Consider the following 14,118-nt stretch of genomic DNA (forward strand, 5'->3'; position numbering starts at 1 on the left):
CAGTAATTGGTTTAACAACGTTTATTTTTTGTTGAACATTTTCACTTATTTCTTCCTCTGTTTCATTTATTTTTAACATTGGTTTCATTTATCATTAAATAAAAATTAGAATATAAGTGATGAAATATATTTTTTAATTAATATTAAATCAGAAATGGCGGCAGGATTCTTTAAAAAATTATGGGATGGAATTAAGAAAGCTGCAGGTTGGGTTTATAAAAAGGTTATTAAACCTGTTGCAAACTCTTTGGCACCAGTAGCGAAAACGGCAGGAACTATCATAGGTGGAGTATTAGGTACTAAAGCAGGTAATCCAGCGATGGGAGCACAAGCAGGTAACGCAGTTGGTGGAATTGCTGAAGGAATACTTAATAAAATAGGGGGTAGATAGTGGAAAAATAAATAAATATTATTTTTATCTCAGTATTGGTTGTAGTCTTTGATAAACTTTTTCTCCTTTATTTAAAACTTCTCTTATTGGGGCAGCTTTTGGTGTTATTGATTCAGCAATGTCACTAATTGCTTCTTTATTCTTAAATATCCAATTTGCACCCTTCTTCAATGTTTCCCAAACTTTACTCGCTCCTCTTTTTACTCTATCCCACAGTTTCTTAAATATACCTGTTTAGATATTGTCATTCATTAAAAATTCATTTCCATCTTTTAATTTTAATTTTTTTATTTATTAATAAATGACGACTAACTATTTAGTGCCAAACCAACCGATTAATGGAAATGTGTTTCATTCATTCGAAAAGATAAATGAAATATTCGCAAAGAATGACGGTAGAAGATATTATAGAGAACTTGAAAAGTTCATGCTATGACTCTGATGCTCCCATATTTTGATGATAAACAAACTCATTTAAGAATTACAAATCCAGCTCATGATGTGAACCAATTAGGTTGACACATATATTAAACGCAAAGTTAAGCAACTCTAGTTTCAAATAAAGCTTTCACATGTGATGCCGCTTTTAAATGCATGCGTTTATTCGTTGGTTACAAATCATCAAATCAAAGCTTTAAACAATTAGAAGTAGAAACCGAAAGAGGTGATGCCGGTTATCTTCAGATGGATTGCGCCCGTGAATCTTTCGCATTTGCAACATATAAACCAAAATCAGAAAGGAAAGTTAAAAAGTTTGTTCATTCGTTATATAATAATGTTCAAAAATATGATAACTCAGTATGTGGTAAATATATTGACCCTTCTGAAATTTTCAAGAAAGCAAATGAAGAAGTTGATGTCACTTTTGATATGATTATTCCGGTAAATGATTTGTTAGCATTTCAGGCGTTCGATGATTATCCTAAATCATTTGGTGATATCATTCTTAAATATTATGTTTTCAGGGATACTTTAGTATTTTGTCAGGTTGACCGTTAAGAGTTGCTGATTTACAAAATTACGTTTATGAAAAGATAACTGATGAAAATTATGAAAAGATTATGAATCATGTTTATAAATATGATCGCAAATTCCAACAAATCGGACTTCCTGCCAAATTAATTACAAGCTTAGCCGCTACATCTGCTGACGCAACAGTTGATGATGTTATTATTTCATGCACAAAGATGGAAGTTTTAGAGGATAAATGTATTACACCAGGATACGGTTTAATTGAAGAATCAGTTAAAGCAATACCACGTTTATTTAGTAAGGAAGATCCATTCATGATTCCAGCTCAACATATTGACGTTCGTTCACTAAATGGAGGTTGCATCACTCCTGAAGGTATTAGCTCAGATTTCTCATACGCTCTTCATAATGTTACAGATGTTGTGTTAACATTTCCGAAAAATGCAATGCAAAGAACAGTTTTAGAAAATCCAATGCTTCGAGGTCTTCAGGTCACTATAGATTCCAGAAACTTCCCCGATCAAGCGATGGCAACAGTGGGCGACATATTCTTTACACGTATGCTTCAAGCTTCTGATTTAGATGGAGTGAATGAATGCACGGAAGAATACGAGGACTCATTAACTAGACCACTGAATGGAGATGATGGCGCGCCATTAGCTAGAACATGGAAAGACCAAACTTCATTCTTATGCACTATTCCAGTTCAACGTGATGGAGCGGGTATATTCTTTGATGGATTAGAAACTTTTAACTCACAAGTTACAGTACAAGTGAAAGCTTATCCAATCATTCAGGGTGAAAATGACACTTACTGTTCAAAGGTGACAAATCCTCCTCAGGTTTGGTTTACTAGGACTACATATTGGACATGGACACCGGATGAAGGTTTGAAATATCATCCAACAGGTACACCACCACAGTATAGAAGTTCATATGATGAAATATTGATGAATAGAAATGTTTAAAATTATAAATTTATTTTTGATTAAATGGATTTAAATTCATCCACCCCTTATGAAGAATTAGCGGGAGTATATAATACATACGTAGATGATATGATTAATGAAGCATTGAATGATAATAGAAATGCTCTATCTAAGGAAAAATTGATGAAAATTCCATATTCTGAATGTTACTTAAATTCAATCACTGCAGCAATTGGTAAACAGAATAAAGGTAAAACATTAACGATATTAAAACAAATTATCATTATTGCTAACACTTCCCCCTATTCACATGTGTTAATTTATATCAACCGTTCAGGTTCACCTTCAGATGATACATTTGAATCTTTAAAGCATTTAATCAAAATTCCAATTATTTATTTATCACAAGAAGAAGCAGAAGATTATTTAAAAAACTTTTTAATGTATAAAGAATTATATAATACAATCAAGAAGCAAGGATTAGAGGATAAAATTATTGATAAACAACGGGATGAATTATTTGAAACACTTTCCATTTCAAATTTTGATAAAGAATTTTTGCATTCACTCATTTTTCTAGATGATGCAGTGAAATCAAAACTAATAACAAATGAGAAATCATATTTTAATCAGTTATTAACTCAATGTCGACACATTCAATGTTCATTCTTTATGGCTGTTCAATATTTCAAAGCATTAAGCACAAACATTAAATCAAATCTATCAACACTTTTCATTTTCAGCGGGTTTAGTCGTCAACAGTTGAACGTTATGCTTTATCAAGTGAATTTACCAATGAGCATTAATGAACTTTACACACAATATCAGCAATTAGGTGAACGGAAAATAATAGTTGATTTAAAAAAGGAAGTGAAATTTGATTAACTTTTTATAATTAATTTTTATTTTTATTTATAATTAAACATACAGAAATGGCAAATCTTCTACAGGTTCCATTAAAACAAGGGACAAAACAAAAAGGTGCATATAATAGAACTATGAAAGTTCCTGATGGAATGAAAGAATTAGTTCATATTGTTGCTGGTCTTCAAAAAGATGTTAAACAAATGAGAAACGTTTTAACATTACCAGAAGCTCAAGCATATGCCAAACGTCATGGTCCAATTGGGAAGCACACGAAGCAGACATTACGGGTCCAAATGGAAAAACCTGATGTAAATGAAGTTTTCGTTACTGATGGTCAAGGTAATATTAAAGTCATAAATGGTTATAAATAAACTATATCTGATTATCCTAAACGTAAAGCATATAATGAACGTTATCCTATGCAATTTGATGAAAATGGAAAAGCTGTTAAACAATACATTGGAGAAGGTAAAAATGGTCCAATTAATTCATACCGTCATAATCCATATTCTTATTTCAATGAAGAATTAAATGCTATTGAAGAGGGACCGGATGGATTACCACGATATTCTAACCAGTTTAATGGTCAATATGCAAATATTAGACCCGAAATTTCAGCTAAGAAATTCTTTAAAGTTGCTTTATTCGATCCAGTTTTCGCAAATGTTAAAGATGAACTTAAACAGCAATTTCAACCAATTATAGTAGCAAGAATTGCATCAGGTGCTTTATCTCAAGCATTCAAAGATTTAATTAAGAAACCATTATATCAGCAACGAGGTTTAACTTATATTTAAGGAATCAGATAAAAGAAAATTTGAGAAATCAGTTGATTATAAGAATGCAATTAATGAATATATTCGGTCTATTAATTTCGATGAAACAGCTAAAAATCAACTTCATGAACAAATACAGGGAATAATAGATTCAAAAGTTCCAGTAAAATAAAAGTTTAAATATATTTTTTTATTCGATTATAAATGAGAAGACGTTTCACTAGTCAAAAGAACACTAACGCAAAAGCAGAGATTACGGTTGGTTATAATGTAAATGATGATAAATCACGAATTATTCAAAATGTTAAAGTTAATGTTAGCCCCGAATTAACAAGTTCAGCAACTCAACCAAATTTATTAACTCGTGACTTACCGAAAAAGGAGGAGGAGAATGAAGAAAACCATGAGAATGGAGACCCAATCATTTTATCTGAACCTGGCAAAGAACCCGTTGAAATTCCCACTTATCCAACATACCCCCCACCTCTTTCATCAAACATCGAGAACCCATATAAAATAGACATTAATTCTGAATTAATGAAAATTTACCGTGATATAATATAGGGTGTCCAAAGGTGCGTTTAGCACAGCGCTCTATATGAGACTATTAAAGGAGATATATGCTGATTATAAATATATAATAAAAAATATGAATATATGTATATGATGAGTAAGTTGTATTTTGGCGCCATGCCGGGATATAAAATGAATTTTGAGACAAGAGGCGGTTTTCGCGGAAATTTTGGCGGATTTTTTCATTTTTTAATGAATCATAAAGAAAACATCCTCGCTCTTGCAAAAAATGCAAAGACTTAAAAAAATCTACGAGACATTGGTAAAATGCTTCGGTATGGATGTCCTAGCTATTCCACTGTAACGTATCATTTAGGATGTATCACTTCATGAACAAAAAGGCGCCCATCATAAAAATTGACAAAAAATCGCCGATCAAAGAAAAATCAAAGCAATTCTTCAAGCGCTAGATGAAGACCCAAGAGCATCACTCAGAAGGATAGAGGAGATGACAAAGATACCACGTACAACAGTCAGTTATTATCTGCACAATTATTTGAACTACAAACTAGCGTATACACGTTGGGTTCCGCACAACCTTAATTCAGTTCAAAAAAAATCTAGAGTCCAATCTTCGAAAGAGCTCCTCTCTATATTGGGTGCGTATCAATCCAAGAAGTTTCGCTTTTTAGTAACAGGGGACGAGTCTTGGTTTCAATATGCAACAGAAGCAAAATCATGTGGATCCCGAAGGATGAAAATCCGCAAACATTCCCGAAGAAAAAAATTGACACACCAATGATGATGTTGTCGGTTTTTTGGGCGTGAATGCATCATCGCAATTGATATTCTTCAAAAAACCTAATACGATGAATGCTCAGTATCTAATTGACAATGCTTACTCAAATTATCAATTCTGATGAGTTTGAGAAATCCAAACAAAAAAACAAAAGTTTGCAATCATTTTGATAATTCAAGAGTTCACAAAAGTCATAAGGAATGAATTACTTGGTGGAAAACAATGTCAAAGTTGTTCCAAACCCAATTTATTCACCTGATATTGCACCCTCTGACTTTTATTTATTCGGCACGCTAAAAAAGAGAGCTGAAGGACGCGAATTCGCGAGTCCAGATGATCTTGAAAATTTTGTAAGAGAGCAATTTGAGCAATTTTCTCATGATGATTTAAAGCGTGTCTTTCAAGCCTGGATCGATCGCTGCGAACGCGTGATTGAATCCAATGGTGATTATATTTAAATAAACTTTATATATATGTAACTTGTTTATTTCTATTCGCAGTATTCAGGTTTGTGCTAAACACACCTTTGGACACCCTATAATTAATAATTATGATTCAATAATAAATTTAATTGACCAATCTGGTTTAATTATTTTACCTTATGAATCATTAATTCACATTATCGCCATTCTTTGTGATGTTCAAGATTCAGACGTTAAGATTCAATTTTTCATAGATGATAGGTTTCATGCTGCGGAACAGTTGCAAAAATAAATCCTATAAAGGATATTAGCACAATTAAAGATATAAAAATGGAACAACAACTGAACTTCATTTAACATATAATAATATTTATAATAAAATAGTTGATGAATATAAAATATCACTTGAAAAATTCTTTGTTAAGGCTATTTAATATTCAAGCATTAACATTATCGAATAATAATCCTTTGAATCATAATCAATAATAATTGACCTTTCACCAGTTTCTATCGTTTGTTTTATTTCTTTTTGTTCCCCACTATCCGGATCGGTCATTGTAATTGTTTTTGTTATAGTATCAGCTTTATCTTTAACTTCAATCTTTTTTCCATCGGATATTTAAACCAAAATTCCAAAATTCGATATTGTCAATCTGTTCATATTTTAATCTATCAATTGCATTTTAATACCATCTGAAAATCTTATGAAATGGTCATTATATGGTTTGATTGAACTAAATTTGAATGAAGTGAAATATAACCTTTGATGAATATGACATCGACTCATATTTTCTGAAAACACTAAAATTTATAACATGAATGAATTTCTTATTCGTTGAATTTATGAATTCTTGAGGTAATCTTATTCTAGTTTTATTTATCACTGGAAAATAACGCTTTACCATATTTTTAATCGTAATAAAAATGTCAATTATCATATTATTTCAAATAATAACTGTGAATTAAATTAACAGTTAGCGGAATTTATAATGTTACTCTCGTTCTGTGAGTGGTAAATTTAATCCCATTTTTTAGACCCTTCAGATTATATATCATTATTAAAGATGACCATGAAAAAGATATGATATGAATTAATAATGTGATAGCGAAATGGGATTAACACGATTTTAAGTTATTTAAATGAATCATTTATCGTATGGTATGAAGAAAATTTTAATCAAAACCTGATAACTTTTTGAACTTGATGAAATAAATCCTTATTAAATTTCCGCTGAAAATTAAATTTTGTACTCCTCATTTTCGTTCATTGTTGGGGATATTAAATTTTGAAAAAGATGTTGGGATGTTTGTATTCTGACACTGGTTCCAATTTCATTTAATCAAATGTGATAAAGTTAATACCCCAATGAGATTTTCACATCAAACATTAGACCCTAACTCTTACCCATCAATACAAAACATTTATCCATCAACTTAAACACTTTTCTTCTTATCATATCCGTTTCAATTATCCGGGAATTCATTTATTCTTCATTCAAAAGATTTATCAAAATATTAAATTTAGAATAACTGACCTATTTGATTGTGATTTAGAATTTATGAATGAAATATTATGGCAATTTCAAATAGAAAAATAGCTGATGAGATAACGGATTAAATATTTATTTTTAAATCATATAAATGATTAACACAACCACAGCAACTTAAGGCACAAAGCGCCCAGGTCCTTCAAACCATTAACAATGCCATATATGCATATAATTCAAAGACGGCAAAACAAAACGCAAGGTTGAAATATGGAGATTTGGAGATAGTATTGAAAAAATGACCATTTCGAATTCGTTTGCAAAGTGTGCAGTGATATCAAATATAAAAGAAATTTTATTTATGAATTCAATAAATTATATAAACGGATGATATATCAATTCCAAGAAGAACAAAGATTACGCATTAATGCATTTCCTAAAGTTTTGAAGATTGGAAGATTTAATTTAAATGAGGAATTCATAAAAGGTTTCCTAAACGACATAATGAAGAAAGCAGATAAGGAATATGTTAATGGTGAATTAATGAAGAAAGCAGATAAGGAATATGTTAATGGTGAAATAATGAAGAAAGCAGATAGGAATATGTTAATGTGAATTAATGAAGAAAGCAGATAAGGAATATGTTAATGGTGAATTAATGAAGAAAGCAGATAAGGAATATGTTAATGGTGAATTAATGAAGAAAGCAGATAAGGAATATGTTAATGGTGAATTAATGAAGAAAGCAGATAAAACTTATGTTAATGGTGAGTTAATGAAGAAAGCAAATTTGGTTTATGTTGATGAAAAAGATAATGAAATTAAAGAAAGGGTTGAATGGTATCACGAATGGACATCAAAGATTTTTAAAACTAAAGCTGATACAGGATGGGTTTCAGGATGTTTAGACCTTAAAGCAGATAAAACTTATGTTAATGATGAGTTAGAGAAGAAAGCAGATAAAACATATGTTAACGAAATATACCAAAGTTTGATAGGAACAACTAAAAATATTGAAACTATTGTTGGTGACTTTTCTGTCGATGAAGAAAATAAATATTTTAGATGGCAGTTTGTACACTCCTTAAAAAATGGTATACGATGTAAACTCATTCCGAAAAATAACAATGAAATGTATGTAAGCTATAAAAAGAATGACGGAACACAAGTTAAAGTTCCATTAGACAACAACTGTTACATAAACTTATATGAAGACGAACAAAAGAAATATTTAAGAGTTTATGAAATGGCAGATATGACATTGCCTGACCCAGCTCCAGCACCATATTATTATGACTATGGAGATGACGATAGAACACCACATGTAGATGAACAAAAGTTAACATTATATTTAGATTATTATAGATATAAAAGATATAATGCAATAGAAAAAACGAGAATAGTATATTATTATACAGATGACAAAAATAAATATTATAGTCAAGATTTTACCTACCCTGAAAACATAAGATTATATTATAAAAAATATTCTGACACAAACCAGAAGAAACCTGAAATAGTTGCACTATATTTTAAGTTCAAAATAGACAATCCTATATTATCTCATATGTTTGATTTAATGAACCCAGTAGGTTCTATTTATACATCTATGGATGCAAGAGGTCCTCAAGTAATGTTTGGTGTTGGTGCATGGGAACAAATAGTCGACAGGTTTTTGTATTGTGCAAACTCTTCAAAGGAAACAGGTGGAAGTAAAACAATTACAGGCGAAAATTTACCTGCACACAGTCACTACATAGATTTAAGCACATCTCAAGTAGGTTGGCATAAGCATAGATATTGGGATTGGTCAGGAATGACAAAAGGTAAAGGATATGATGTTAAAGACGACGTTAAGTTTGCTATAAATTGTTACTGGAGTGACACTCAGGGAGAAGGAAACCATACACATTTCGTTTCAGGATATACACAAACAACGGGACAAAGTAAAGAATACATGCCACCTTACATGACTGTTTACGCATGGTATAGAATTCAATGAACGCTCAATGTTTGTAAAACAAACTTTAGAACGGACTGAAAGTCCTGAGCTCCAAAAGAGCGAACGGTATAATTCAAATTTTTATTTTTATTATAAATGACAAAATTAATTAAGCCAACTATTTCTAAATTAATGATACCAATGAAATCATTTCGTGGAGTACTTATCCCAGGTTCTTCACAATTAGCCGGGGCAAGTGTTGTGACTCAAGGTGGAACATTAGCGAATCCATTCAAATTATTAACTAAAGATGAACTTAATAAAATGATGATAAAATAACTGATAACAAAATTTTATTTCACTGCTACCATGTTACCATGTGCTACCAGGTTATTCAACTTCTCTGAAAAATGATGACAACATGACATTTTGACAACAACATAGAAATATATTTTATCGTTAATGTTTTCGTTAATGTTTTCAGGTTATTCAATTATGAATTATTTTTGAAGAACTGAAGGTGCTACCATGTTACCATGTGCTACCAGGTTATTCAACTTCTCTGAAAAATGATGACCACATGACATTTTGACAACATGACATTATAACAACATCACTGGGGAAGGCAATTATGAATTATTTTTGAAGAACTGAAGGTGCTACCATGTTACCATGTGCTACCAGGTTATTCAACTTCTCTGAAAAATGATGACCACATGACATTTTGACAACATGACATTATAACAACATCACTGGGGAAGGCAATTATGAATTATTTTTGAAGAACTGAAGGTGCTACCATGTTACCATGTGCTACCAGGTTATTCAACTTCTCTGAAAAATGATGACCACATGACATTTTGACAACATGACATTATAACAACATCACTGGGGAAGGCAATTATGAAGCATTATTGAAGAACTGAAGGTGCTACCATGTTACCATGTGCTACCAGGTTATTCAACTTCTCTGAAAAATGATGACCACATGACATTTTGACAACATGACATTATAACAACATCACTGGGGGAAGGCAATTATGAATTATTTTTGAAGAACTGAAGGTGCTACCATGTTACCATGTGCTACCAGGTTATTCAACTTCTCTGAAAAATGATGACAACATGACATTTTGACAACATATTAATGACAACATATTAATGACAACATATTAATGACAACATATTAATGACAACATATTAATGACAACATATTAATGACAACATGACATTATGACAACATGACATTATGACAACATATTAATGACAACATATTAATGACAACATAGATTCTTCAATAATATGTTGTCATAATGTCATGTTGTTATAATGTCATGTTGTCAAAATGTCATGTTGTCAAAATGTCATGTTGTCATTAATATGTTGTTATAATGTCATGTTGTCATAATGTCATGTTGTTATAATGTCATGTTGTCAAAATGTCATGTTGTCAAAATGTCATGTTGTCATTAATATGTTGTTATAATGTCATGTTGTCATAATGTCATGTTGTTATAATGTCATGTTGTCAAAATGTCATGTTGTCAAAATGTCATGTTGTTATAATGTCATGTTGTTATAATGTCATGTTGTTATAATGTCATGTTGTCATTAATATGTTGTTATAATGTCATGTTGTTATAATGTCATGTTGTTATAATGTCATGTTGTCAAAATGTCATGTTGTTATAATGTCATGTTGTCATAATGTCATGTTGTCAAAATGTCATGTGGTCATCATTTTTCAGAGAAGTTGAATAACCTGGTAGCACATGGTAACATGGTAGCACCTTCAGTTCTTCAATAATGCTTCATAATTGCTTCCCCCATTAATGTTTTCAGGTTCTTCAATAATGCTTCATAAATACCTTTCCCCCTATGTTGTTGTCAAAATGTCATGTGGTCATCATTTTTCAGAGAAGTTGAATAACCTGGTAGCACATGGTAACATGGTAGCACCTTCAGTTCTTCAATAATGCTTCATAAATGAATAACCTGAAAACATCACTGGAGGAAGGCAAAAATAAATTCAAATCATACTTTATAAAGCTTCATTTGCAGGTATTTCATCATCAGTAAATGAATCCTCATTATCGTTTGGTTCGACCTGTTTATATAATCCTTTCATTTCTTCTTTCAAAACATAACACCATGTTTGTTCACCATCTATTCTTCTATGTTTCCTATCACATTTATCCTTAATACTCATTTGGAAATTCTTGTCTTTCATGTCTGATGGTTTGCAGAATAGCGCATTTTTACACGTCATACCTGCACACAATTCATCATAATGTGTATTTATCCATACATCTAAAGGATTTGTTGATAATTCAATTAAATCTTGTTTGGCTTCAGTCATCGGTATGATTCGTACATTAAATGATGAAAGGTCGTAATTGATAAAATACGTCAGTAAATTATCATAAAATTCCTTTGTGCATGAATTCATCAAATTCTTGAAGTAATCAAATTGACCCTTAAATTTACCATTAACTCTTAAAACTACATATCTTCTGTCTCCAACTTCAATTCTGACAGGGTAAACGTTATTAGTTACGAAAATGAAATTGGCAACGTTCTGTGCTGTTCTTCTGGGTTGATTCTTTTCATTAATTCTAATCTCATTATCTGTTATAATTGATTTCAAAGCGTTGAAGTTTGCGAGTCTGTCTTCACCTACATTCTTGAGTTCATTAAGTACAAGAAACATTTTATCTCAACTACTGAATTGAAATTACCCGTTAGCTCACTTATTTCAGTAATGTTTTTGCATGAATAACCAGCGAGAAGTTCAGAAATAATGTCAGTGAATCTGTTTTTACCTATTCCCTGAAGTCCTTTCAAAATAATTGCTGTTTCATTCTTGATTCCAGGATGTTGAATCATTGATGCAATCCAGCCGAGAAGGTATTTATACACTTCATCGTTATTATCACAAACGGCTTCTTTAATGAAATTCATAAACATCTCAATTTTTGAGTAATCTGGTTTTTCGAGAATGTTGTATTTATAACCTTGAAACGTTGAGAAAACATCAGGGGAATCAGATTTAGAGATAAAACCTTGCCCGACTCATCTACCGTTTCTTCGAAGAGATAGACGCCATCTGGAAGGTACTCGGAAAGGACAGAACATGCAACACCGTGACTGTCGTGAACACAGAATTGCCGAAGGTATTATCAAAGAAGAGGAAGAAGAGGAAGAGAGAAGAAGAGGAAGAAGAGAAACACGAAGAAAAGGAAGTTTGGTCAACCCTTGTTGTCGATGACGCTTCGAAATTTCCAACCCTACCCATACCAAATCCGCAACAAGGAGACAGGCAAGGTTCTTACCCAGTCCTCAACAACTTGGGACACTTGAACCTTAACCTTCGGAATCGCGGTTCAATCTCCATGGGCAGCTTGTCGGTATGCAATGGGTTCCAAATCCAGACAAGAAGACGAGGGTCAGACAATTGACGGTGACAAGCTCAACAACCGTAAGGAGAACCTCGAGTGTCTAAGAGAAAAAAATTTTATTTTAGGGGGAAACCCCAAGTAAATTTAGGTGTTTATTTGGATAAGTATGTTAAATTAAGGGTAATTTGCAAAATTAGTTCCCGACCTTTGAATTGGGCTTTTCTTTATCCCAGTTGCGTAGGGTCGTCCAGATGGAGTTGGTAGAATTGCCAATCCAAGGACGATTTGTCTCCTCAGGCATTGAGGATGTACTGCCGTAGAGTTTCATGACCTCTGCCTTGCACCAGACCACCTCTCCCTTGAAACGTAAGGCTTTCGAAGTGCTTCGAAATGCGATTGGCTGCTTACCATCCGAAATGACACTTTTTGTCCGTTTGGTCAATGTTTGTGTCTCGTGCCATAGTCGACGAAAATACAGACAAACAGGTTATATATGAGTTTGAGACCAAGAATGGTGTAACTCGACCTGTCCGATTCAAAGACTCCGAGGGCGACCATGAAATTAAACGGAAATTAGCTAGGAAGGAATATAAAATGGACTGGTTGCCACACCTCCACCTCCACCACCTTTACCTGTTCCTCAAGTAAATAAGCCTTTCCCTGTTCCCAAGAATTCCCACATTTTAATTCAAATTCGAATAAAAATTTTTTATTTCATGCAATGTTTTATTTTCTGTGCCGTCTTCAAGTATGCCCCAGTACTTACGCTTGGAGAGGACATGAACTTCGGTGAAAAATTTTGTCCAATTTGAAATTGACCCATTCTTTTTCACCGACCATGCCCATTCAATGAGTTTGTTGTACCCTTCTTCGTTCGTCATGAGTGCGTCAATGTTCTCATAGTAACCTTCACTTTGGATTTGACTTCGGAGAAGAATTTGTTGTAGTTGTCAAGGACTGCCTTTTGCGAACTGAGGGTAAGACCAATGTTCGACAATAGGTTTTACATGTGGTTACTAAGCCACTTTGACCTTGAGTGAATTCGTACTTCAAAACAAAAGGAGAAAACCTTTCAACAAAGTTGTCGGACCTTCTCATAATGTTTACTCTTCATCTTCTTGAGGTTTCTTATGGAATATTCCCCATGTCGAATTCATAAGCAATTGGTGTCATTGCAAGTTTGGGTTGAGCTTTCCTAATATCATACAGTTGTTGTATGACTTTTCCAACTGTATAGTTCCTTCCCGGGAACTCACCATCTTCGTTTGGAATTCCAGTCGGAATATATTGGACAAACCTCATGTACGCAGCGTTAAGGTCGACATATGTATATCTTTTCCATCTGAGTCGAACTTGTCGCAACCAATTGGTCCAGTTTGTGGAAATTCAAGTGAGTCTCTTATCTTCTGAAGAAACTTCTCCTGTTATCTCATAAACATCGTCGAAGTAACCTGTTTCATATAAAACCTTCTGACCTAAACTCAGATGCTCTCCAATACAATTTGACGTCAATTGGATGTCTCAATGGAAGTTTGTTATAGCATCTTGAAGTTCTTGCAACCTCATTGGAAGTTCTTCTGGTTCAGGTTGGTATCCGAACAATCCAACTCCTTGTGGAATTT

General features: G+C 32.6%; 1 protein-coding gene and 4 pseudogenes across 5 annotated transcripts, besides 2 other annotated features; 4 read left to right on the forward strand and 1 right to left on the reverse strand.

Annotated features, from left to right (window-relative positions):
• Positions 1 to 154: 154 nt before the first annotated feature.
• On the forward strand, positions 155 to 391 carry TVAGG3_0486340 (N-acetylmuramoyl-l-alanine amidase family; the record flags this gene model as incomplete). The annotated part of the gene is made up of 1 exon (XM_001301691.1): positions 155 to 391. The coding sequence occupies one exon, from the start codon at positions 155 to 157 to the stop codon at positions 389 to 391; it is 237 nt and encodes a 78-aa protein (XP_001301692.1).
• A 24-nt stretch (positions 392 to 415) lies between these two features.
• TVAGG3_0486350 lies at positions 416 to 624 on the reverse strand (annotated as a pseudogene). The gene has a single exon. A coding segment is annotated over exon 1 (209 nt).
• A 68-nt stretch (positions 625 to 692) lies between these two features.
• Positions 693 to 2,331, forward strand: TVAGG3_0486360 (annotated as a pseudogene). Its single transcript has one exon. A coding segment is annotated over exon 1 (1,639 nt).
• Positions 2,332 to 2,481: 150 nt separating this feature from the next.
• Positions 2,482 to 14,118: part of a mobile genetic element that runs on past the window's edge.
• Positions 4,497 to 5,785: a mobile genetic element.
• TVAGG3_0486390 lies at positions 4,593 to 5,705 on the forward strand (annotated as a pseudogene). Its single transcript has one exon. A coding segment is annotated over exon 1 (1,113 nt).
• Positions 7,518 to 9,158, forward strand: TVAGG3_0486400 (annotated as a pseudogene). The gene has a single exon. A coding segment is annotated over exon 1 (1,641 nt).

Source organism: Trichomonas vaginalis, chromosome II (assembly GCF_026262505.1).
Source record: "Trichomonas vaginalis G3 chromosome II, whole genome shotgun sequence".
Lineage (NCBI taxonomy): Eukaryota > Parabasalia > Trichomonadida > Trichomonadidae > Trichomonas > Trichomonas vaginalis.